The sequence below is a fragment of the Polypterus senegalus genome, chromosome 9 (genome assembly GCF_016835505.1).
Source record: "Polypterus senegalus isolate Bchr_013 chromosome 9, ASM1683550v1, whole genome shotgun sequence".
NCBI lineage: Eukaryota > Metazoa > Chordata > Cladistia > Polypteriformes > Polypteridae > Polypterus > Polypterus senegalus.
Window position 1 is genome coordinate 77,651,959 of NC_053162.1, and position 22,658 is coordinate 77,674,616.

Below are 22,658 nucleotides of genomic sequence, written 5' to 3' on the forward strand. Positions count from 1 at the left end.
ATGTTTTGTTTAAGAAACGCATTTCTCGGATTTTCCCTTTTTCCAATTACAAACGTATTTTATGTGTCAAACATTATTTGAAGATGTGTATGACAAAATTCAGAAACCTTGCCAAATCTTCTATTCATTTGACTAAGTTGCAGCATTCAATTAATTGTTACTGTTACTTTTTAAAGAAAGTGTAAGGAGTCTAATAAATCTAATAGGTAAATTATTTTTATGGAAAAGCAGAACACTGTTTTTAACATAATAAAAGAGGACTCTGATAACAAATAATGCAGTAGTTAGCTATGTTTCATTACTGTGTTCTTCCATTATGATGTGCATTGTCATCACTATCAGGGGAAGTCACATTCTAGTCCTATCACATCTATTCTTTCACATAGTACCTGTAATAGAAAACTGATTTGTGAAATAATTATTTTTACATATTAAATTTCTAAAAGATTCAACAAGAACATTGAAAGGAGCAAACATATTGTAATACAACAAAGCAATGTATTCAGTTCGCCGTGGCAGACATGCTATTGACAAGGACTGTGCTGAAGATGAAACTTCATTATTGCAGAAATAAGGGTGACAATATCAGTTTTTGTATGCCATATAGATGTATGCTTTTAAGACTAATTGACCCCGATTCACAGAAATGGAGAAACATTTGATTACACAGAGTTGTAATCCCACTAGTAAGTAGTGCACTGCATTATTTTCTGCCACATTTCCAACAGCAGCCGTAAGAAAAGACTGACGTACTTATCCGCTCACTTGTTTGCTCCAGTTATTTTTCAGGGGACACTTGTTTAATTTTGTGAGTCAATCTGCTCGCATGTAAAGTAAATACAAGAAAATTGTAATATTTTCAGAGTTGGTAGTGAGTTGTCTGAGACAGGTACAATAAGTGTATTTTTCTTTTGATAGGGATTTTATACTCTGTCTAGACTAGAGGTTTTTAACTTGATGCAGGCAGGTTTACAATATGGAACTGGCTGTCAATACAAATGGTTTTTGGTCTATTACTAGTTGATTGTTCACTATGTGAGCATTTACTTGATTTTCACATTACTTATGTTATAAGTCAATAGTGTGGATCAATACATTTCTTCTATGTTTGATGGTGATATATTGTACATTATTATTTTTCTCATTCATTTGGTAATGTTTATGCTCGACAGATGTTCCTGAGGCTGATCATGACCATATCAGCAGTGTACCTGTGGACAGTATGGACCCTCGAATTACAGAACCTCAGAAATCACCTCTGGAGGACCAAGGAGCAACAAAAGAAGACTCTGCCGGTTTTCTCTGCTGGAAGAAAGGGTGTAATCAAATCTTCAAGACATCCAACTCTCTGCAAGTTCACTTCAATGAAGTGCACAATAAGAGACCTCAGCTCCCTGTTTCAGATCGCCATGTTTATAAATATCGCTGCAATCAGTGCAGTTTGGCATTCAAAACCGTGGAAAAGCTCCAGTTACATTCACAATATCATATTATTCGGGCAGCCACCATGTGCTGTCTCTGTCAGCGTAGCTTCAGGACTCTGCAAGCACTTAAGAAACACCTTGAGACTAGCCATCTAGAGCTCAGTGAGGCTGACATCCAACAGTTGTATGGAGGCTTGCTTATTAATGGTGACTTGATGGTCATGGGTGACCCCTCACTGGGAGAGGAGCAAGGTGCCATTGGTGAGGAAGACAAAGAAGGAGAAGAAAGTGACCCAGAAGAAAAACAGAGCCCAGCTGGTAGTGATTCTGGATCTATTCAGGAAGACTCCGGTTTAGAGCCAAAAAGAGCACTGCCTTTTAGGAAAGGTCCAAATTTTACCATGGAAAAGTTTTTAGATCCATCCAGGCCATTTAAATGTACGGTGTGCAAGGAGTCATTTACTCAAAAGAACATTCTCCTGGTCCACTACAACTCTGTCTCCCATCTACATAAAGTCAAAAGAGCATTGCAGGAGTCGACCACAGGCCAACCAGAGCCCACCAGCAGTCCAGACAACAAGCCATTTAAATGCAGCACATGTAATGTGGCCTATAGTCAGAGTTCTACACTGGAGATTCATATGCGTTCAGTTCTCCACCAGACCAAGGCTAGAGCTGCAAAACTGGAAGCGGCAGGAGGCAGCAGCAGCAGTACAGTTAGTACGAGTGGAAGTGGCGTAGGGGGTGGTGGCTCATCAATAGGAACATCTACACCAAGCCCAAATTCAATGACTAATGCTGTTGGATCCAATAGTAATAACTCTACAACAGTGTCCCACAATTCTCAGAGCATGACAGTCGGAAATCAAGTGCCATCATTATTGTCAGCAGAAACAATTGGTATGCCAACAGCATCTGCTGGCCTCCCTTCTCCTTCAGAACAAAAAGATGTAAAAAAGAAAAAACTAGCTGACATGCTGTCCACCAGGGGACAACAACAACAACAGCTCCAGCAGCAGCAGCAGAGTTCCAGCAGCAGCAACAGCTAGCTCAAGCTCAGGCCCAGGCTCAGGCACAAGCCCAGCTTCAGCAGGAGCTTCAGCAACAAGCAGCTTTAATCCAATCTCAGTTGTTCAACCCAGCACTTCTGCAACATTTTCCAATGACCACAGAAGCCTTGCTTCAGCTACAGCAGCAGCATCTCTTGTTTCCATTCTATATCCCTGGTGCCGAGTTCCAACTCAATCCTGAGCTTAACCTACCAGTTAGCAGCTCTGCTCTTAGTCTACCTGGACCATCCTCCTCTCTCTTAGAGGAACTTAAGCACTCTGCTCAACAAGCACAGCAAACGTGTCTGCAGCAACAGTTAATTCATCACCAACAGCACCATCACCAACAGCAACAGCAGCAAGGGCAGTTGTCTTTGCTGCAGCAGAATGTGTCACTTCTTTCACAGGTTGAAAAAAAGCCAAAGTCACAATGTCACAATGAGAAAGAAAGGGATGGACATCGAGACAAAGAGGTAATTGAGAAGATAGATGATGGAGGACTTCTCTCTAGGGATGGCACTCTAGAGAGCCTAAAACCCAAAGATAAGAAAGAGCAACATCAGACAACAACTGCTGGCAGCTCAGAGTCTGGCTTCCCTCCTCCCAGAATTGCTTCTGACGCACGGGGCAACGCTACCAAAGCTCTACTTGAAAATTTTGGGTTTGAGCTGGTCATCCAATATAATGAGAATAAGCAGAAGGTACAGAAAAAAGCCGGAGGCAATGTAGCTTCAGGACAAGGTAGCAACACCAATGGTAGTCGAGCCATGGATCCATGTGATGGCCTAGAAAAACTGGAATGTGAAGCTTGTGGGAAGTTATTTTCAAATATCTTGATATTAAAAAGTCACCAGGAGCATGTCCACCAAGCCTTTTTCCCATTTAGATCTTTAGAGAGATTTGCAAAAGAGTACAGAGAACATTATGACAAATTGTACCCTCTCAGACCCCAGACACCAGATGCACCTCCCCCACCTCCTCCACCTCCCCCACCTCTACCACCTGCTCCACCCCAGCAAAATTCAGCTTCAAACATCCCTGCTTCTGCACCACCAATCACACCTCCTGCCATTTCCACTCCGCAACCTCCATTGTCCATGACCCAGCTTCCTATGTCCATGGAACTGCCAATATTTCCACCCCTCATGATGCAGCCCATGCCTCTTCAGCCTTTACCTACACAGATCCCTACCCAACTTCCTGCTGTGGATCCCCTGCCTACTGATTTAGCACAATTATATCAACAGCAGCTCACTCCTGCTATGCTTCAGCAACAGCAACAAAACAAAAGGCCCCGAACCCGTATTACCGATGACCAGCTACGTGTCCTGCGGCAGTATTTCGACATCAACAACTCCCCTAATGAGGAGCAAATTAAAGAGATGGCAGATAAGTCTGGACTTCCTCAGAAGGTCATCAAACACTGGTTTCGCAATACACTCTTTAAAGAACGACAACGTAACAAAGACTCGCCATATAATTTTAACAACCCACCTGTCACTATCCTTGAAGAGCCCAAAATTGATTCAAAGCCCCCTTCACCTGAACCTCAGAAGCATGAGTACTTTGGGAGCAAGAGATCCTCAAGGACACGATTCACTGATTACCAACTGCGCATCCTGCAGGATTTCTTTGATGCCAATGCTTATCCCAAAGATGATGAATTTGAGCAGTTGTCCAACTTGCTAAATCTTCCCACACGGGTAATTGTTGTTTGGTTCCAGAATGCCCGCCAAAAAGCTCGTAAAAATTATGAAAACCAAGGAGAAGGTGGGAAAGAGGGTGAAAGGAGAGAGTTGTCCAATGATCGTTACATTCGGACCAGCAATCTTAACTACCAATGCAAGAAGTGCAGTCTGGTTTTCCAGCGAATCTTTGACCTCATCAAGCACCAAAAGAAGCTCTGCTATAAAGATGAAGATGAGGAAGGGCAATATGACAGTCAAAATGAAGATTCCATGGATGCGTTTCATGAATATCATACACCATCCGGCTCATCGTGTAGCACACCAATGCCTTCCTGTTCCAGTCTTTGTTCTTTACCTTCATCCTCAGTACCATATATGTCATCCTCTGAAAAGGAAGAAGGTATCCCCACTAGCAAGCAAAACTCATACGATGAAAAAGGTAAACAGTCATCTGAAGCACCTGGTCTGATCCACCAGCAGGATAACCCTGAGTCAATAAAACAAGAAAACTCCCAGCCATCCCTGATAGAGCAGCAACAGGAAGAAAGAGTTCAGGCAGCACCAAAGACTCCACAGCTTTCATCTCCTTCCCAGTCTCATCAGCAACAATGTGGTTCAACGGTTTCTCAAGTAAGCCCTAATCCTACACAGGTATCACATTTGCCCTTAAATCCACAATTGACCTCCACTCCACAACAACAGCAATTAGGAAATATGTCTCAGCAGATGGTACCTTACCAGTGTGACCAATGCAAGCTGGCCTTTCCTTCATTTGAGCACTGGCAAGAACACCAGCAGCTTCATTTTCTTACAGTGCAAAACCAATTTATTCACCCACAGTTTCTTGACAGAACCATGGACATGCCTTTCATGCTGTTTGATCCTAGCAACCCCCTGCTGGCTAGCCAGCTACTCCAAGGCGCAATGCCACAAATTCCCACAAGTTCTGCTACATCTCCCTCAACTCCTACCTCCACCATGAATTCCCTTAAAAGAAAACTAGAAGAGAAAGCTGGGGCAAGCCCTGGAGAGAATGACAGTGGGAACAGCGGAGAGGAGCCACACAGAGATAAGCGCCTAAGAACCACCATCACACCAGAGCAGCTAGAGATTTTGTACCAAAAGTATCTTCTGGATTCCAATCCTACCCGTAAAATGCTCGATCATATTGCCCATGAGGTTGGTCTGAAAAAACGTGTTGTCCAAGTATGGTTCCAGAATACACGAGCCAGAGAAAGAAAAGGCCAGTTCCGTGCTGTAGGGCCTGCCCAAGCCCATCGGCGGTGTCCTTTTTGCAGGGCTCTTTTTAAAGCAAAGACTGCATTAGAAGCTCACATCCGATCTCGCCACTGGCATGAAGCCAAGCGTGCCGGCTACAATTTAACACTTTCCAGTATGCTTCCAGATCAGGAAGGTTATCAACTAAAAGGGGATCCAATAGATGGGCCAAGCTTCTCTCATCTTCCTCAGACCAATAGCGATGGGCACTGTTCGTCTTTGTCACCTGTCAATAAAAGTATGGATCTCTCTCCCAGAGCTTTGCTTAGCCCATCATCAATTAAGGTGGAAGGAATGGAAGATTTTGAAAGCCAAACAATGTCTTCAGTCAATCTGAGCTTTGACCAGAGTAAGCTGGATAATGATGATTGTTCTTCAGTTAATACAGCCATCACGGACACTACAACAGGGGATGAGGCCAATATTGATAATGAGAGTGCCACTGGAATGTCCGCTGAATCTAAACAAGGCCATAACCAGGGTGACCTCATTTCTAAGTCTGGTGGAATTGCCCCATCTTTGGAGAATGAAGACCAAATGTCTTCGGGTCTTGTTAGCCCTGCAACTAGTTTTTATGCCAAGGACTTTGAGAATGAGACACTGGTGGATTACAGTGAGACCTCCAGTCTGGCAGACCCATGTTCTCCCAGTCCTGGTGCCAGTACATCTGGTAACAAGAATATGGATAGTGGTGACAGACCTGGCCAAAAGCGCTTCCGGACTCAGATGACCAACCTCCAGCTAAAGGTTTTAAAATCCTGCTTTAATGACTACAGGACTCCTACTATGCTGGAATGTGAGGTGCTTGGCAATGACATTGGACTTCCAAAAAGGGTTGTTCAGGTGTGGTTCCAAAATGCACGAGCAAAGGAGAAAAAGGCCAAACTCAGTATGGCCAAGCACTTTGGTATCAACCAAACATCGTATGAGGGACCTAAAACTGAATGCACATTGTGTGGCATCAAGTACAGTGCTCGGCTATCAGTCCGAGACCACATTTTCTCCCAGCAGCACATCTCCAAAGTGAAGGACACCATTGGAAGTCAGCTGGACAAAGAGAAAGAATACTTTGATCCAGCCACTGTTCGGCAGTTGATGGCTCAACAAGAACTGGACCGTATCAAGAAAGCCAATGAGGTATTGGGGTTAGCGGCTCAGCAGCAAGCGATATTTGACAGCCCCCCTCTTCAGGCTCTGAACCTTCCTTCTGCTTACCCCACTCTACAGGGGATCCCTCCAGTCTTGTTGCCAGGGGTTGGCAGCCCCTCATTACCAGGCTTTGCATCGTCAAATACAGGTATGACTGTGTAATAAAAATTGTCTTATGATAAGTATGTCAACGCAGGGGTGGTACACTTAAGATTAACTGTATAGTATCTTTAACTGATTTTAGTGATATTTACAGAATTTACAGATATACATGTGTGCGCAAGCACATTTGTATTTAGGCCTGCAAACTAGCCACCTCCATTTTGCAAGAATGAACAGCACAAATCTCCCAGATAATTAACTGTAGAGGAAAGTTTGTGATTATTTTTTTAAAAGAAAAAGCAAGATGTTCCAATACAATAAGACCCCAAGTAGTCATTTTAGAGATTCCATACAGAAACATGTTGTAAATTCCTGAAGACCTCGGCTTAAACATGTTAGTGCAGATGACAAATATACATCTTTGTCATTTACTAAACTTAATGTAAATTCTAACCTTCATTTTCGCCATTCAGTGACATAAAGTATTGTATGTAAAATTGTGATAATATTTTTAGCAGCATATTTTTATCAAGTCACTTAACATATTCTATATATTTTTTCTTATATTGGGTTTAGCAGTGTTTTTGAAGTTTTCAGGATTTTGGTAGAATAATAGTACAAATGTAATATTTTTTGACACGTCATCAACAATTAAAACCAAAAATGGAAGCAGTGATTGTAAACTATTGTGGGTCATACTTCACCTCGTCTTATATTAAATAATGAACATTTTTAATGCACAATGACAGGAAAACGAAAATCATCTCATCTCCAAATTTCCCTCCTAGTCATAATGATTAAGCAGAATGTTACAGGAAAACATCAGAAATTAAAACGTTGGAGTTTTATTTCCTTACTTCTTTCCATATGTCTTCACCACAATTACACAAAGAAATTAATCTTTGAACAGTAATTGTGCCCCTTGGTATTTGTGGATGGCTCACAATATATCATTTTGTCAGAAAACAATAAAATAAGAGTTTGCTATACGAGTATATTTTGAGGATAAAGCTGAGTTAGATGCACATATACATTTATATATAGCAAAGATAATGTTCTGGGTCATCACAAAATGCTGATGACTTCACTGTATTTTAAAATACTGAGCAAAATAATTGCCATTTGTGTCAGCTTGACAGGTCTTGCTCTGAACAACTTTTTCATTGAAGTAACCAGATGTTTGTTTTTTGCTGGAACCTTAGTGAATTTGTAAGGTTGGGTCCATGAAGCAAATGGCATTCCTCACACACAAGCACAAAGCTGTGCCCAGATGCTACTTTATATAGGCAGTGGACACTGGAAGCATGTTTTACCCGTCCATATTTTAAAGGATATGATCTGTGTTTTTTAGCTCAAAATTATTTCTTCACACTCAGTTGTGGTGCTAGGTTATTTTGCACCCCAGGCCAAGCTTATTAGTGTTCTGTAGCTAACCAATGTGATTGGGTCCCCCCTCCTTGCCTTTATGACCTGAACCCTAGGCAAATGCCTAATTCACCTGGTGGCATTGGCCCTCTTCACAATCACGGTATTTATTTTATTACCACATAAAATTTGTGTTCTTAAGTGGAAAAAAAAAACCTTGTCTATTCTTGCAATTCACAAAGGAGCTGAATGGTACACTGATCCAATAATAAAAATGATGCTTAAATTTACCAAACATGTCTGTTTTTCAAGGCAAGAATGTTATCGGATATTAATCCGCATCTTGAGATTGCACAAATATTGTGAAAGGGTATATCCACGTCACTTTAGGAAGGAATAAAAAAAGTAAACAAGCTATTTGTGTGATTTGGCTATTTTAAAAGAAAACTGGCTCTGCACCACATCTCGCCGATTGTCTTTCACTCTGCAGCACTGTACTGTGTGTGTGAAAGGCAAGAAACAGGTGCCTGCCCACGCAAGCACAATCCTATTCAAACTAACCTGTAACTGCCATTTCAAATTATCTTTACGATTTTGAATATGTGTTATAAATAGCAATATGGTATGCCTGGGTTAACTTGCAAACTCCGCACAGACAACAACCAGGCATACGATTCAAACCCATGACACTAGATCAGTAAAACAGAACTGATTGTTCTACCTTGCCACCATACCAAGGAGTCACTCATCTATCGAGTATTCAGTTTGCTAGTAAACAACATTTTCATCGGTAATATTTTACTGCTTTACATTTCAGCCCACTTCACTTGCATCTGTAGTGAAATGACTCACCTTAAATATGTTTGGATCAGGTTTTCTTTTCCTCTGTGGGTGTAAGTAGTCATTCATGGAGAAATGAGTGGTACAAACTCGTAGGTTTGCTTTCAGTTAGTCTTCCATTCGAGTGTTCACATCTAACCTAAGCGCTATAAACTTTAAGATATCGTGATTGCCACAAGGAAGTTGACGTAAACTGTAAACGTTTCTTTTTCAAGTTTATAATCACTTCCTGCATATGCACAGTCTCATACCGTTGTGTCAAAAGACAAAATTGCTCTAAACAAATTCTGGCATGTGTTTAGTTTCATGCTGATCGACTTCCCTATTTATATCTAAACTGAATCCACGATAGCGACTTTGAACAAATAAGCAAACAGGAAAGGCCTTCTTATCTCAACAAGAATATGTGATAATATAATTATTTCTAGTTTCCTTTCATTATCACAAAGATGCCCCATAAAAGTGGAAGACATGTTTTCTTAAATCAAAGTGGACATATTGGGTACGTTTTAAGGTTTCGTCATTCACTTATGGATCCTGATAGCCTTTAGCCCTATTATAAGCTGACGAGAACAGACATATAGTATTTTCAAAATTTATAACAAAAGCTCTAATTTAAAACACAGTTTTATGTAACAAATTAATATATAAAACGATTGAGAAGAAATCATTTTGACATAAAAAAATAACAAATTTATCCTTTAAGGAGGACCAACAGGTTCCTGTCTACTTCCTCTCCATGGTGCGGTACCATTTTTCCAGAGAGTGAATGGAATGAGAAAATATCCAGCTACTTCACTGTTTGAACTACAAAATAATATGCCTGTAATTACGTTGCATTTTAAAAATTTTCCACCCAATTTCTGAGAGAATGAACCAGTACTTTGAGAAATTGTGTTCCTCTTTTCATAAAAGAAAGAAAACATGTAATTGAATAAATGTGACGCATACAATTATTTACACTATGAGTATTATATTAAGTGCAAGGTGATAAATAATAAAAGTGGTTTGTTAGTTGAAGAAAGTGTGTTGCATATCCTTTGCTATTAAACTTTAGAATGGAAACATTTCAATAATAGTAGGTAGCATTTTACCTGTGACATGTTTGTATTGTATGCCCGACAATTTCAGTGTCTGGGGTTAAAACCTTAGCCCTTTCATTGTCAGTTCTTTTTATGTTTGCAGAAGTTTTCTGAAGGAACTAAAGTTTTCCAAAAATGTGCACGGCCTGAGTATGGATTGTGAATGGGGCTCTTTTTAAGCCTTGTTCCAGCTTTGCACCCGATAGCATTGGATCCAGCCCCCAATGACAATGTTTATGTATACCGTGTACCAAGGGGGAAAAGGACCTTCAGTGGAATCACAGTTACAGTCATATTGCCTGCTTGGCAGTTTTGATGCATCAAAATTTTTTTTGTTTTAAATAGAATTTCAGCTACTTTTTTTTTACACATAATATATATGCCTTACAATAAATCACCAATTACTCATTGTATTTTACCTGGTGACAATTTTAAGTTCTTTGTACAGTACTCAATTATTCATTGGTTCTGGAAAAAAATGGATTTGAAACAGAACATGCTGACTATCATCCAAATGATGGTGGAATCGCACATTTCGAAACAGACTTACTCTGCAGTCAAACAGTAGTCAAACGTATGTCTGAAATGTTCATCTTTAAAATGAAGACAGAAATAAACCAAGTGTTAAAATGGTCCCTGCTTTAACTTCTCTACTCTGCTGTGCTTGCAGTAGTCTTCATTTCAGTACTCCCTTCATTGTTACCGCTGCAGTCGCATACTAAACTGAGATCTATTGTACAGTCTACAGATGTTTCTCTTCAGTACGGTACAAACATACAGTAGAAAATGTCCTGTACGGTATAGGCGAATCATTGACACTCTTCACCACTGAAAATCAGTTGCTTAAACAATGCCAAAAACATATTTTTACAAAAAAATCTGGATCCAGATACTGCAGGCACCATTTTATTATTTATATTACAGACTGCCTGATCCATTCTTGTTAAGGTTTCTGCTTCAGAAGCTGCTGATTTAATATTTTGCACCAGTTCTGAACACACAGGGAGCACAATACTGGACTAAAAAGTCTGCATTCTTATGAATTATCAGAAATGTCTAGAATTACACTTTAAATACAATGCAAGAAAAGACAAGGTGTTTCTTCCTGAAAATACCTTATAACTTACTGACTCAAGGAATGTTTTTAAATCATTAACAGAAAATAATAAAGCTTTAATACAATTGATAACTAATTAATAAAATATTTAATCTGACTGTTGGGTTTATCAGCTTTCCTTGCCACAAAACACTCTATGAAGTGTTTTATAGACTTTTTGGTGACAAGTTGGTAAGTAATACAAAAACTCTTAGTAATAACTTTCCATTATCGTGATTAAAGTATCGGCATGCATATAGCCATCTTTGTTAGGATGTTTATATGTATATGCATTCCCCTATGTAAGCTAAACTTAATCCCAGAATAGCTCCTCAGTTAGTACTGTTATCTAATGGCTCTGTGGTCTTTTTTTATTCTCTGCCTGAGTGCATGCTCTGGCCATGTAGCTCCCAAATTCTTTAGTTTCCACTTCCTTTAGAAAAATTAAAGTTGCCGAGTGTGAGCAAAACATTAAAATGGAAAAGTGTATAGTATAAATGGAAATGAATTATTATTAAAGCATTACTCGACCCAAAAGTATTTTTTATATGCTACTTACCCCATGTACTTTGTAGTGGTGGCTGAGAAAAAATGTATTGCCATTTTGAAATGTAGAATCGCTTAACCCCCCATTCATTGGTCAAGAGTCCTGCCTTTAGTTCTAAAAGTGCCTTCTATGAGGCTTTAGCTTCCTGTTAATGATGTGTTCTGATTATTCCAGAAGTATATACCTAATATAATAGCAAAAAGCATGAGTTTTGCATGTTTTATGACATGCAGATTACACAATGAGTAACATGATTTTTTTTTTTTGCCCATGAACGTTTTTCACATCGTTGTTCATTGTTGACTTCTGTTTTATTCTGCTTGAAAACATGAAATAAAATTTTTTTCTCTGCCACCACAAAGTACATGGGCTAAGTTAAAAATATGAAAAAATATCATTTTGTATATGCAGTAGTATTCCTTTAAAAGACGAGAAGCCTAAAATATATAGAAGATTTGGGTAAAACACCCGAGAATATTAAATTACATTACTGATTCAGATGAAAGTTGAACCAATTCTTAGTGAGGATATTTGGGTTAGAATAGGCAATACAGTGAAACAGACGTGATTCTCAAAATGTGCACACAGAGCTGATATAATGTTCAAAAAGGAACAATTAGAATTGCTATATAAATAAGTAATGTCCTAAACTGGAACAAGTCCTCAAACAGCAGAGTGCAAGAAAATAAACTCTTAAAATCAATTAATAATCAGTTTACACTTAGGCTTCCCATCCTGTTATTTAACATACTATCTAAATGTATTTTGATATGAAGAAGACATAGTTTAGAGTACTTAAAGTTGCAGAACACTGTCATCATAATTTAGTTAGTTTCAAATGTTCTGACAGAGTAAATAAACAAACAATAAAACTAGATTTAATTTCAGAAAGACTAATAAAAATAATGCAGCCATGCCGTAAATTAATATATTGATGTCTGTGGTGATGGTAGATGAACAATGTTAGCTGCAGTGTTTAATAAGAACATGACTGTAATAGGGAATACAAAAATGCCAAAAGACACATATAAAAGAGTATTTATAATAATGCAAAAGATAATCTATCCTTGCAGTACACTAATCCTACGTATCAGCACTGGCCACAAGGCAGGAGTAGTCTTAGAACAGCGTGCCAGTCCATCACAGGCCCACTCACACACACTCATACAGGACCCAGATTCAGAGTTGGACATTAACCAGGCACAAGATCTGTGAGACAATAATGCTAACTAATGACCTACCGCATAGGATACACATTCAAACATTCAACACTACCATTAACAAGATTTTTTTTTAATTACCTCTTGAAAGTTTAACATTTTTTCACTTTGTGCCGTGAGGCCATGTTTGTTTCGGTGCATTTGCGGCCTTCTTCAGGAAATAGTGTTAATGTTACTATGGCAACACTCCCATCATCCACTAGGAGGTTGCGACTGCTGATGTCACCAGTGCAGCAATATTTAGATTGCTGCTTTGAATTCTTCTTTATCTGAAATCTGGATTCAAAGACCATTACTTGTGTTTATTTTTGTTTAAAGTCTTCCTAGTTACTCAATTCTTGCTTGTTTTGGTTAGCGTTTAGTGAAGGAACAATTTGACTTTCTGGTCTTCAACCCTGGGATGTGTTATTTGACCATGTTGCATTCTCTCAGCCCATTTACATAAAATCTTCTTTTTCTCATTGAGAACAGAATAATAAGAACAGACTGCTGCATCTTAAGTAAATTGAAATAAAGAAGTGACACAAGCACAGTATTTGCAGTTATGGAGGGATTTAGGGTATTGCAGTATTGGGAGTATTACAGCCATTAAAATCTGCTATTTTTTGTACTCCACTCAGAAATTATATTTATCTGTTACTTTACACCATGTTTTTTGTAGTAATGGCTGTTGTATGGAAATGAAAATAATAATGTTTCACATACTACGGGCTTCAACAAAACAAGAGGTAGTCAGTACTAAACAATAGCAAACAAAAAGTCTGAATCAGTGTAAGCCACCCTAATTGCGATATTCATAAGAAAGATAATGAGGTAGAAGTAGATAATAAACAAAAACTATTACATCAAATATTTGAAATACTAAATTGTGTACTTTACAATTTAAGTGTAAATATTCTCTCATATAATTAAATCTGTCATTTTTCACCTCCGATATTGGTTCATAGTGGCCTAGATCCTTAGTAAAGGATACAAAATAAAATTATATTTGTAAGCACTGACCTTGAAATGGCCTGCAACGATACTCCACATGTATATATTTCAAATATGTTATTTTTAACCTCCTGGAAGTGGCTGTTCGAGGGCCAAGACCACTCGTAAAGAATCAAATATCAAAAATATTGTCTTATTTATGATCAGCAACCACAAAATAGCATAAAACAACATTCCACGTGCCTATATTACCAATCCCCATTTTTTTCTTGACGTTTTGTGAAAAGGAGTAACTTTGACCCCCTCATATCCCATTAGCGGATCAGCTGATGTGGCATGCACAGCTTCAAGCCCTCCTGACCATTTTTTGCTGAAGAGACACATTGGTTTACTATTTACTTTGTAATTTCCTGCAAAAGATGTAGTCTAAAAAATTGACTTTTTTGGGTCTAGAAAGCCCAACATGGGGGTTTCGGATGGGTCAGTGACTGGGACAAAAAGCTCAACATCCTGCATAACTAGACTTCAAGATGAGTCTTATTGGCTTATCAAATGATCATATGTAGGCATTTTCACATACTGGTCAATCAGGAGACACTGAACAAAATAAGAGATTTGAAGCATTCATGAGTACTTCCTATCAAATTAATATTAAAACATTCATTTAAAATCATATCTAACCAGTAATGACACACTGCACGATAACATGCAGTGAACACACTTGATTTGAGCATTGATAGTTTTCATCCTCTTTCTCTGTATGTTTAGCATTCGTTTGCTCAGAGGTTGATGCGCTTACTGCTTCCTGAGCAGCTCTTCTTTTTCTCCACCCTAGCAGCCCACTTCTCCTCTTTCGATCGGCATCTTTTTGTATTAAAACTGATTAAGTCGGTGTTTGTGTTGTAATTACTTAGTACGTTATCTTTAATTTTTCACTTAAGCTAGCACTTAAATGTTCAATCTGCCTCAAGAATGATTTAAGATATGATGAGGTTGGGGAAGTGACAGCGAAGGTGGTAGGGATGAGAACGGCGCCCATATGCATGTGCCGCACAGCCACCCTGCTGGCCACTGCCAAGAGTTGATTCTATAATAAAATGAAATAAAAGTAAAAAGAGGAATAACCTCAGATCAATAGGTCAAACGAGCTCCAGGTGATTTAAAATCCTGGACAGACAAATGGACAGCCATGGTAGTGTATTATATATAAAGATAAGGTACATGTCAGTTATCCAGTCATATGCTCACAATGTCCAAGACGCATGTGTTTTCTGCTAAAATATTGTTAGATAAACACTTCCTGAAAATCAGAGTAGTGCTTAGAAGTTAAGTGTGTTCAAGTGTCTTGCAGCTTTTACATTGAAGAAGGCGCTCCTCACTAATTAATGACACTTTTTGTTTGCTGTTGTTCAGTGTTGACCCTCTATTGGACCCCATTGTATGAGAAATTTTACCATCTCTCCACTTGGCATGGAAACATGACATTATTTCCTCTGCTATCAATGCAAACAACTGACGCAAAATATAATTTCTGAGTAGAGAATTAATTTAACAAGTGGGAAGGAAAGCATTTTGGTGTATCTTTCCATATGACTTGCACTAAGGAGCCAAAATAAAAGGCCATTTCTGAAACATGCTTTACTGGGACATGTTTGCATATAAAATGATACATTATTGTTGTTGGGGGATGCTCATCATCTTAATGACTTTGTTTGCTTTCTTTCTTTTAGCTTTAACGTCTCCAAAACCCCCAAACCTTCTGAGCATGCCTGGAACAAGTGTGCCCTCGCCCAGCCTTCCAACGTCAGGACTGCCCAACAAAACAGCTACCACCTCCCTGGCCTCCCCAAGCCCAGCTCAAACCAGCACCTCTACTCCACATCCTTCTGCAACTGCATCCCAACAAGCCCAGCGAGCTGAGCCTCCAAAGGAGCGTGATATTGAAAGAAGCCGTGAGAAAGAAAAGACCAAGGAAAAAATGGAACAGCCTCTGCCCGCTGCTGTGGGTTCGGCTACAACCCACTCTAGTGCTGCTAGCAGTAGTATCAAGAAGGAAAAACCTGAAGCAGCTGTTTCAGCCACTTCTATACCTACTCCAGGAATGGAATATGTGGTTGACCCAGGACAGCTTCAGGCTCTGCAGGCAGCCTTGTCGTCAGAGCCTACTGCTTTATTAACAAGTCAGTTCCTCCCCTACTTCATGCCAGGTTTCTCTCCTTACTATGCTCCTCAGATACCTGGGGCTCTGCAGGGGGGGTATCTGCAGCCCATGTATGGGATGGAAGGACTGTTCCCTTATAATCCTGCTTTGTCGCAAGCACTGATGGGGCTGTCTCCAGGATCCTTGCTGCAGCATTACCAGCAATATCAGCAGAGCCTACAGGAGGCACTCCAGCAGCAGCAACGACAACTGCAGCAGCAACAAAAGCAGCAGCAGCAGCAGCTTCAACAACAGCAAATCCACCAACCCAAAGCAAGCCAAACTCCAGCTCCTCCATTAGCACCGGAGACCCCAAATAACCCAGATCACAAAGAACCTGCCAAAGATCCACCAAAAGCTGAAGAGCAAAAAGGCTCTCCTTCCTGTGAAGCCTCCTCTTCTTCTTCCTCCTCCTCCTCCTCGACCTCCTCTTCTTCTTCTTCTTCCCTTCAAAACCATCCTTCTGAGCAGCACGAGACAGAAAGCAAAAGTGCGGAACCTCCCCTTGACCAGTATATTGTCCCGAAGGTGCAGTACAGGCTGGTATGCCGCAAGTGTCAAACCGTCTTCAGCAAGGAAGAAGCGGCAGCCAGTCACCTAAAGTCGATCTGCTTTTTCGGTCAGTCTGTGGCAAATCTGCAAGAGATGTTGCTTCGGGTCCCCACTGCCAGTTCCGCAGCAGGCAGCAGCTTTGACTGCTTAGCCTGTGAGACCACACTGGAAGGGGATGAAGCCCTGAGTCAACACCTGGAATCAGCCTTGCACAAACACAGAACAATCAAGCGATCAGCCAGAAATGCCAAAGAGCACGCTACTAGTTTATTACCTCACTCTTCAGCCTGCTTCCCCGATCCTAACACCGCATCTACCTCGCAGTCTGCCGCTCACTCCAACAACAGCCCCTCTTCCCTGCCAACAACAAAAACAACACCGCCGCTGCCCTCTTCTGTGTCTTCACCGTGCTCCTCTTCTTCTACCACCATGACAACTCCCCCACACGTAACCACCACCGGCAAGTCCTGGCCCCAGGCTCCCCACTCCCAAGCTTTACCTGGGAAGCCCACTAATTCTGCTTTCCCCCCAGTATCCTCACCTTCAACGGTTACCTCAAGTTCATTGAGCACCTCAGGGGTTCAGACCTCGATACCAACAGACGTCTATTCCGACGAGTCCGACTCTGACACGAGTCAGAAGTCGTCGGACAGGCTGGGCAGGCCAGCAGAGGAGCCACAAGACCCCAGCTGTCACAAAGACTGTAGTAGTAGTAGTCATAGTAGTAGTCTTGCTAGTGTAGGAACGGACTCCATCAGATTGTAAAAGAGCTTTCAATGATGGACAATATTTTAAAAAAAGTGATGTTAAAAATGTTTTAAAAATATACAAACCAATTTCAGAAAAAAAATGTGTAAAGACTAACTGCAATTCCAAAGCTTGTAACCAAAAATTAAATGTTAGTGGATTGTTTTCCCATATTAACATGCTGGTTTTTGTTTCTATCCACATACACACACACTCACAGAGAGAGAGAGAGAGAGAGAGACAAAAAAAGACCAATGCATGGCTGCAGGTAGGTCTGGAGTACTGTTAGCAGAAAGTAGCGACCACAAAGCGATCAGCCAGGGCCCTCAAACAAATGTATCTCTTGTTTTGCAAAATGGATCCCTGTTAATAGCACAGTAAAAGCCAGTATGTCGTGTATGGGAGAATAGTCTTACATTTACAGTTTTCTTGCTATCTAAGCATTCAGATACCAATGGCTTGCTAAAATAAGAAATAATGTAATGTCTATTTTATTCTCAGGTCAACAGCTCACAACCTTTTTCTGTTACAGAAAAAAAAATCATTGTTTTATACTTTTTGTTCCTAACAGGGGGAAAAAAGATTCTGTTTTTTAACAATTAATTTTAATGGGCAGAAAGTTTAAAGGAAAATATTATGATGGCATAGCTTTCTGGGGGATCAAAGGGTAGCTGATCTGCTGAATTTAAACAAACCGTAATTTCAAGGGGAAAATTAGCACTCCCACTTTACCCGGATACAAAGAGTGTTGAGGACTTGTAGGTTTAAAAAAAAAAAGAAGAAAAAAGGAAAAAAAAAAAGATTTTTTTAAGAAAAAACTTTCTGTATTTATGATAGATATGAACATTTTTGGTGTTAAGTAGATTGTTGCATTGGAAATGAATTTAAACAGTATGGTAGATTGAAAAAAAATCTTTGTGTACATTTAGCTTTTGTATTGTCCAACTTAAATGCGCTTCATTTGATGTTGTCTTGATCATTCTGCTAGGATAGATTTAGGGGCAGTAACTGGTCTATATTTTATTTCTGTCCAACTCTCCTCTGTTTCTCACCTTTTTTTTTCACCTGACCTCCTATTACGTTTAAAGGGGGCCTCTTCATTTTGTAGAGACTGAATCAAGCAATTTCTTTGTGTGGGACTTTTATGGCTTTTTTGAATTATTTTTTCTTTTCCTCTTATTTTTGCGTGTGTCATCTTTTTTTTTTTTTTTTTTCATTTTGGTCATAATAGTTATGACCAAAAGGGAAAAAAAAAATACAACTTTGAGCTAAAACTTGGAAGAAGATATTAAATTATTATGTTATCTTTGTGCACTTAACATTTCTGTCTTTCTCTCTGCCTGTGTGGCTGCCTCCTCTTGTGCTACAAAGCAGACGCTTCTTCTCTGTGTAGTGTGGCTGCGGTCAGGTTTTTTTCTTTTTCTGTATTTTTTTTGTCTCATTTAAATTTCTTTTTTTTTTTTGTCATAGATGATAATGAAAGAATAATAATTCTCACGCTTTAAAACAAAAAGAAAATCCAAAGACAAAACACTTTCACCATTGGTGCATAAAAATGATGAGAAAAAGAGGCTTCTTTATACTTGAGAATTTGTTGCTGTTTTTAAAAGAAAATAACATTTAAAAAAAAAAATAAAGGAGTAATAGCATCCAAGTTGCCATTTTTGCTTCTTGTGTAAGCAGACAGGTGGCTTTTTACGTAATATAACAAAATAAAGTAAACCAAAAACCAAAAAGGGGCACTTGTCCTTGCATTGTGGAGTAGCACCATTGTAGAGCCATTACAGTTTGTAAGATAGAGGTTTAAAAAGCTCTTTGTTAAACTTGGGGCACTTGTGTCATGTTGATCTAGACATCTTCATTTCTGTCACACACAAAAGTCATTTTTTTTTCTTTCTTTCTCAAGAAAATGTATAAGGTCTGGTCTCTGAAGACGTAAGTTTTGCTGCTAATGTAGTTTTTGAAACAAAAACCTAGCTGCATGCTCGTTTTGCTTTTGGCTAAGCTTTAACAAAACCAGAAAAATAAACCAATTTTTTTTTTCCTGCCTCTGCTATTTCCTTTTTTCTTTTTCTTTTTTTTTTTCCTTGTTGCAAAACGGAACTTTGAAGACTGTGAATATGCTTTCCAAAGGACAGTTTAGAGGACTGTCTTTTTATTTTTTATAGTAATCCAATGTTGAAAGCCAATGATCTGTGTTATTTGTACAGGGCAGTGCATTCCGAAGTGTCACGATGGAGAGGGATTTCTTTTCTTTCTTTCTTTCTTTCTTTCTTTCTTTCTTTCTTTGAAAGACTGATTTTGTTTTTTCTATCGATCGCAAAGTGGCTATAAGCTGTTGGGTACACCTAACATATGTGTTTGCACAAAGTGCAAATCTGTCTCCACTTCTCTCTTTTTTATGTTGTTTTTTTAACTTCACAAGTAATTCAGTAAGTCTGTGGAGCCAGGAAGCATTTATTTCACCTAATAAATGACAAAATGTTCTGAAGGGTGACCCCCTACTGGACAGCATAGTGTAGACTGTTGAACAAGAGGGCTATGAGGACAAATCAGTTTGCTAGAAAGGCCACTGAAGAGAAGGCACCATTTTGTACACGACGAGGCTTTTTTCATTTTCGTTCGCATGACTGACAAGCGTTGACGCTGTTCGCACAGACCGGCGGATTCAGACAGGGAGCTGTCTTTTATGAAGTGTTATCAAAGAACCACCCTTGCAGGTTTATTTTATTTTTTTCCATTTCTGAAAGTGCAATGGAGACCCAAAGATTTATTGTTTTGTTTTGTTTTGAAGGTATTTTGGATGGTAAAAGAATTTAAAGAAGGGACGTATTTTTAGAGGTTCGATAATTGAACTAAACAAACCCAAAAGACTGAAATACATTCTGCATTGTACTGTAGCCCCGGGTGTGCACCACATTCAAACGAAGTGCCACCACGGGTACTCTGCCCCGATCGGAGTTGCTCTAAGACAGAAAGCTGTGATGTTTCTTTTTTTATTTTATTTTTTTGAAACACTTTGATTTATTTTCCGCCTCCTATCGGCACACACCCCAAAATACTGCACTCTCTCATAAAATAATAAAGATGTGTACAGAGAGAGAGAGAGAGAGAGAGATGGAAGGGAAAGAGAAAGAGACAGAGAAAAAAAAAATGAATAGTCAGCATGGCAGTTTCTCCTGTTTTCTGCGTTCAGTCTGTAATTTTCTGAAAAATTAAACGTTTTTCATGAAATTGTTTATTTGTATGCTACTTTGTTTATATATGTTACATTTTCATCATATAAATTGTTATCACTTTAACACTAGCTTTATATTTGAAATACTGAAGTTTTGTTTTTTTTTTATTATTCTTTTATTTCTATTTTTTTTATCTTTATATGATGACTTGGCCACTTTATTGTGTTTTGTTTTCTGTATTTTGTGTTTCAATAGACTGTTTAAATTCTCGTTTCCAAAGTGTATTCTGTTTGGACCAGCGTTCAGACAGAAAAGAAAGAACTGTGTGTGACCCAGGAGAGCCTTTGTTCAGTTTATCTGATTTCATTTTAACGACTTGTGGTTTTTATTTTATTATTATAATTATTATTATTATATTTTTGTTAAGGTATATTTTGCATGTAAAAATGGCACCAAAAGTACTGAACCGCAAAGCTGGATAAATACGGAGGTGGAAAAAAAAAAAAACAAATTTATATTTTATTTGGATGTTGTTCTTTTTTTTTTTTTTAAAAAAAAGATTTAAGCACTGAGCATATTTTTTTTTTCTTTTAAATTAAATATATGAATGTGGCCAAAGCTTTATGCAGTTAAAAAGATGTAAGGTGGTGCCCTCGCTCAAGAGTACATTTTATTACGGCACAATACACGAGATGACAGCTGGATACTTTGAAAAGAACTGTCAACACAGGTTGACTTACTTGATTTTCACTGACATTTTACAAACACAAGGTATTGCTCTCAAAGAAATCTGTTGCCCACTGTGAAAATTAACATGTATACATATATATATATAGATATATTTAAAATAAGACATCAACTTTTTTTTGTTAAAAAAAAAAATAAAAAGAAATAACAAAGAAATTATTTGGGTGATTTTTGGCAAGATGATGTTGAGTTTGTGGGCAGTTCAAACTGGGCTGGTTTTGTTGGCTCCAAGATCAGAACACTGTTAAAGATGGCAAACTCGCTGACTCTGGAGCCCAGTGGCACAATAGACGTACAGAAAGGAAGAAAAAGTCAACAACCTGCAGCGGCATTTTCTGCAAGCCCTTCTGTTGCAACTCTCTTTTTATGTTGGATGCGGAGTTAAAGTGGCAGAGAGGTTCAGTGTGTTTTTGTTTTTTGTTTTTTCCTTCTTCACATTTTTGTCATTTATTATTGGGTTTCATTTTTCTTTCAATTGTCAGCAGTGTTCTCCAGTCAGAGAGCAGCTTTCTGGTTGAGTCAGCCTCAGCTGGTCCGGTATAGAGTGAGTGTATTAAAATTGCATTCCTAAGAAGTTATTAAAGAGAAAAAAAAAAAAAAAAGAAAAAAGAAAACCAAGCAGTTGCTCCAACTAAAAGATGAACTGTTACGTGGAGCCCAGATCCTTCAGCCCTTTTGTGACTCCTGGTGCCACAGTTTAATTTTCTTTTTCTTTTTTTTTTCCTCTCTTTTCTGAGCCACATATCTGGTGGCTCGGTGGCTCCAGTTTGCCCACCTGAGGGTAGAAAAAAAAAAAAAACAGCCTTGCAATGTACAAAAAGAGCAAGTTAAACCAAAAATGTTGTTCTTGATGTCTTTTCTATACTGTAGTCTTGTTAGCTTTTTTGTTACTGTAATTATATGATGAAGATTTCAAAACTGTACCAAATTACATGGAGAATAACATACAGAAACAAAAACCACGTGGAACTTCAAACTTTTAAAGAAAAAAAAAAACTTTTGTCACAAAAAACCTTGTTGTCCTAGTTAAGTTGATTGTAGATGGTAATTGAATATACTCCTTTGAAAATATTTCATCAAGTATGTTTCTTGCTCATTGTGATACATTAAAAAAAAAAGTATGAGCAAAACCGGTGCTGGATCCTGTGTTTCATTGCCCAATGCCAACAGTGCTCGTCTCTTTTGCTCACATGCCTGATTGCATTGCTGTGACGAGTGCACAAATGGGATACTGCCAAGCAATGGAAGTTGAGTGTCGTGGGGGAATGCGAGTGTGGAAGGTGCTGTTGTGTAGCAGTGAGCATTAATGAGAAATAAATGATAACCCTGGGTGGGAATCGTAGGAGTGCGGGTGCAGTGAAAATGTAAATCTTGAGTGATATAAAGCACAACTGGGTAGTGTGGCACTAGTAACTGAATGCTACCAGTTTTTGTTAAATCTACCAATAGGTTATGCAGTA

At 38.8% G+C, this 22,658-nt stretch overlaps 1 protein-coding gene across 1 annotated transcript in view; it reads left to right on the forward strand.

Annotated features, from left to right (window-relative positions):
* Nucleotides 1–18,049, forward strand: part of zfhx3 (zinc finger homeobox 3) — a 107,533-nt gene extending 89,484 nt beyond the window's left edge. The window contains 4 exon segments of the mRNA XM_039763327.1: nucleotides 1,173–2,453; nucleotides 2,456–6,576; nucleotides 6,667–6,736; nucleotides 15,504–18,049. Of these exon segments, the coding sequence (XP_039619261.1) occupies nucleotides 1,173–2,453; nucleotides 2,456–6,576; nucleotides 6,667–6,736; nucleotides 15,504–17,290 (7,259 nt within the window). The 3' untranslated portion in view covers nucleotides 17,291–18,049.
* Nucleotides 18,050–22,658: the final 4,609 nt, after the last annotated feature.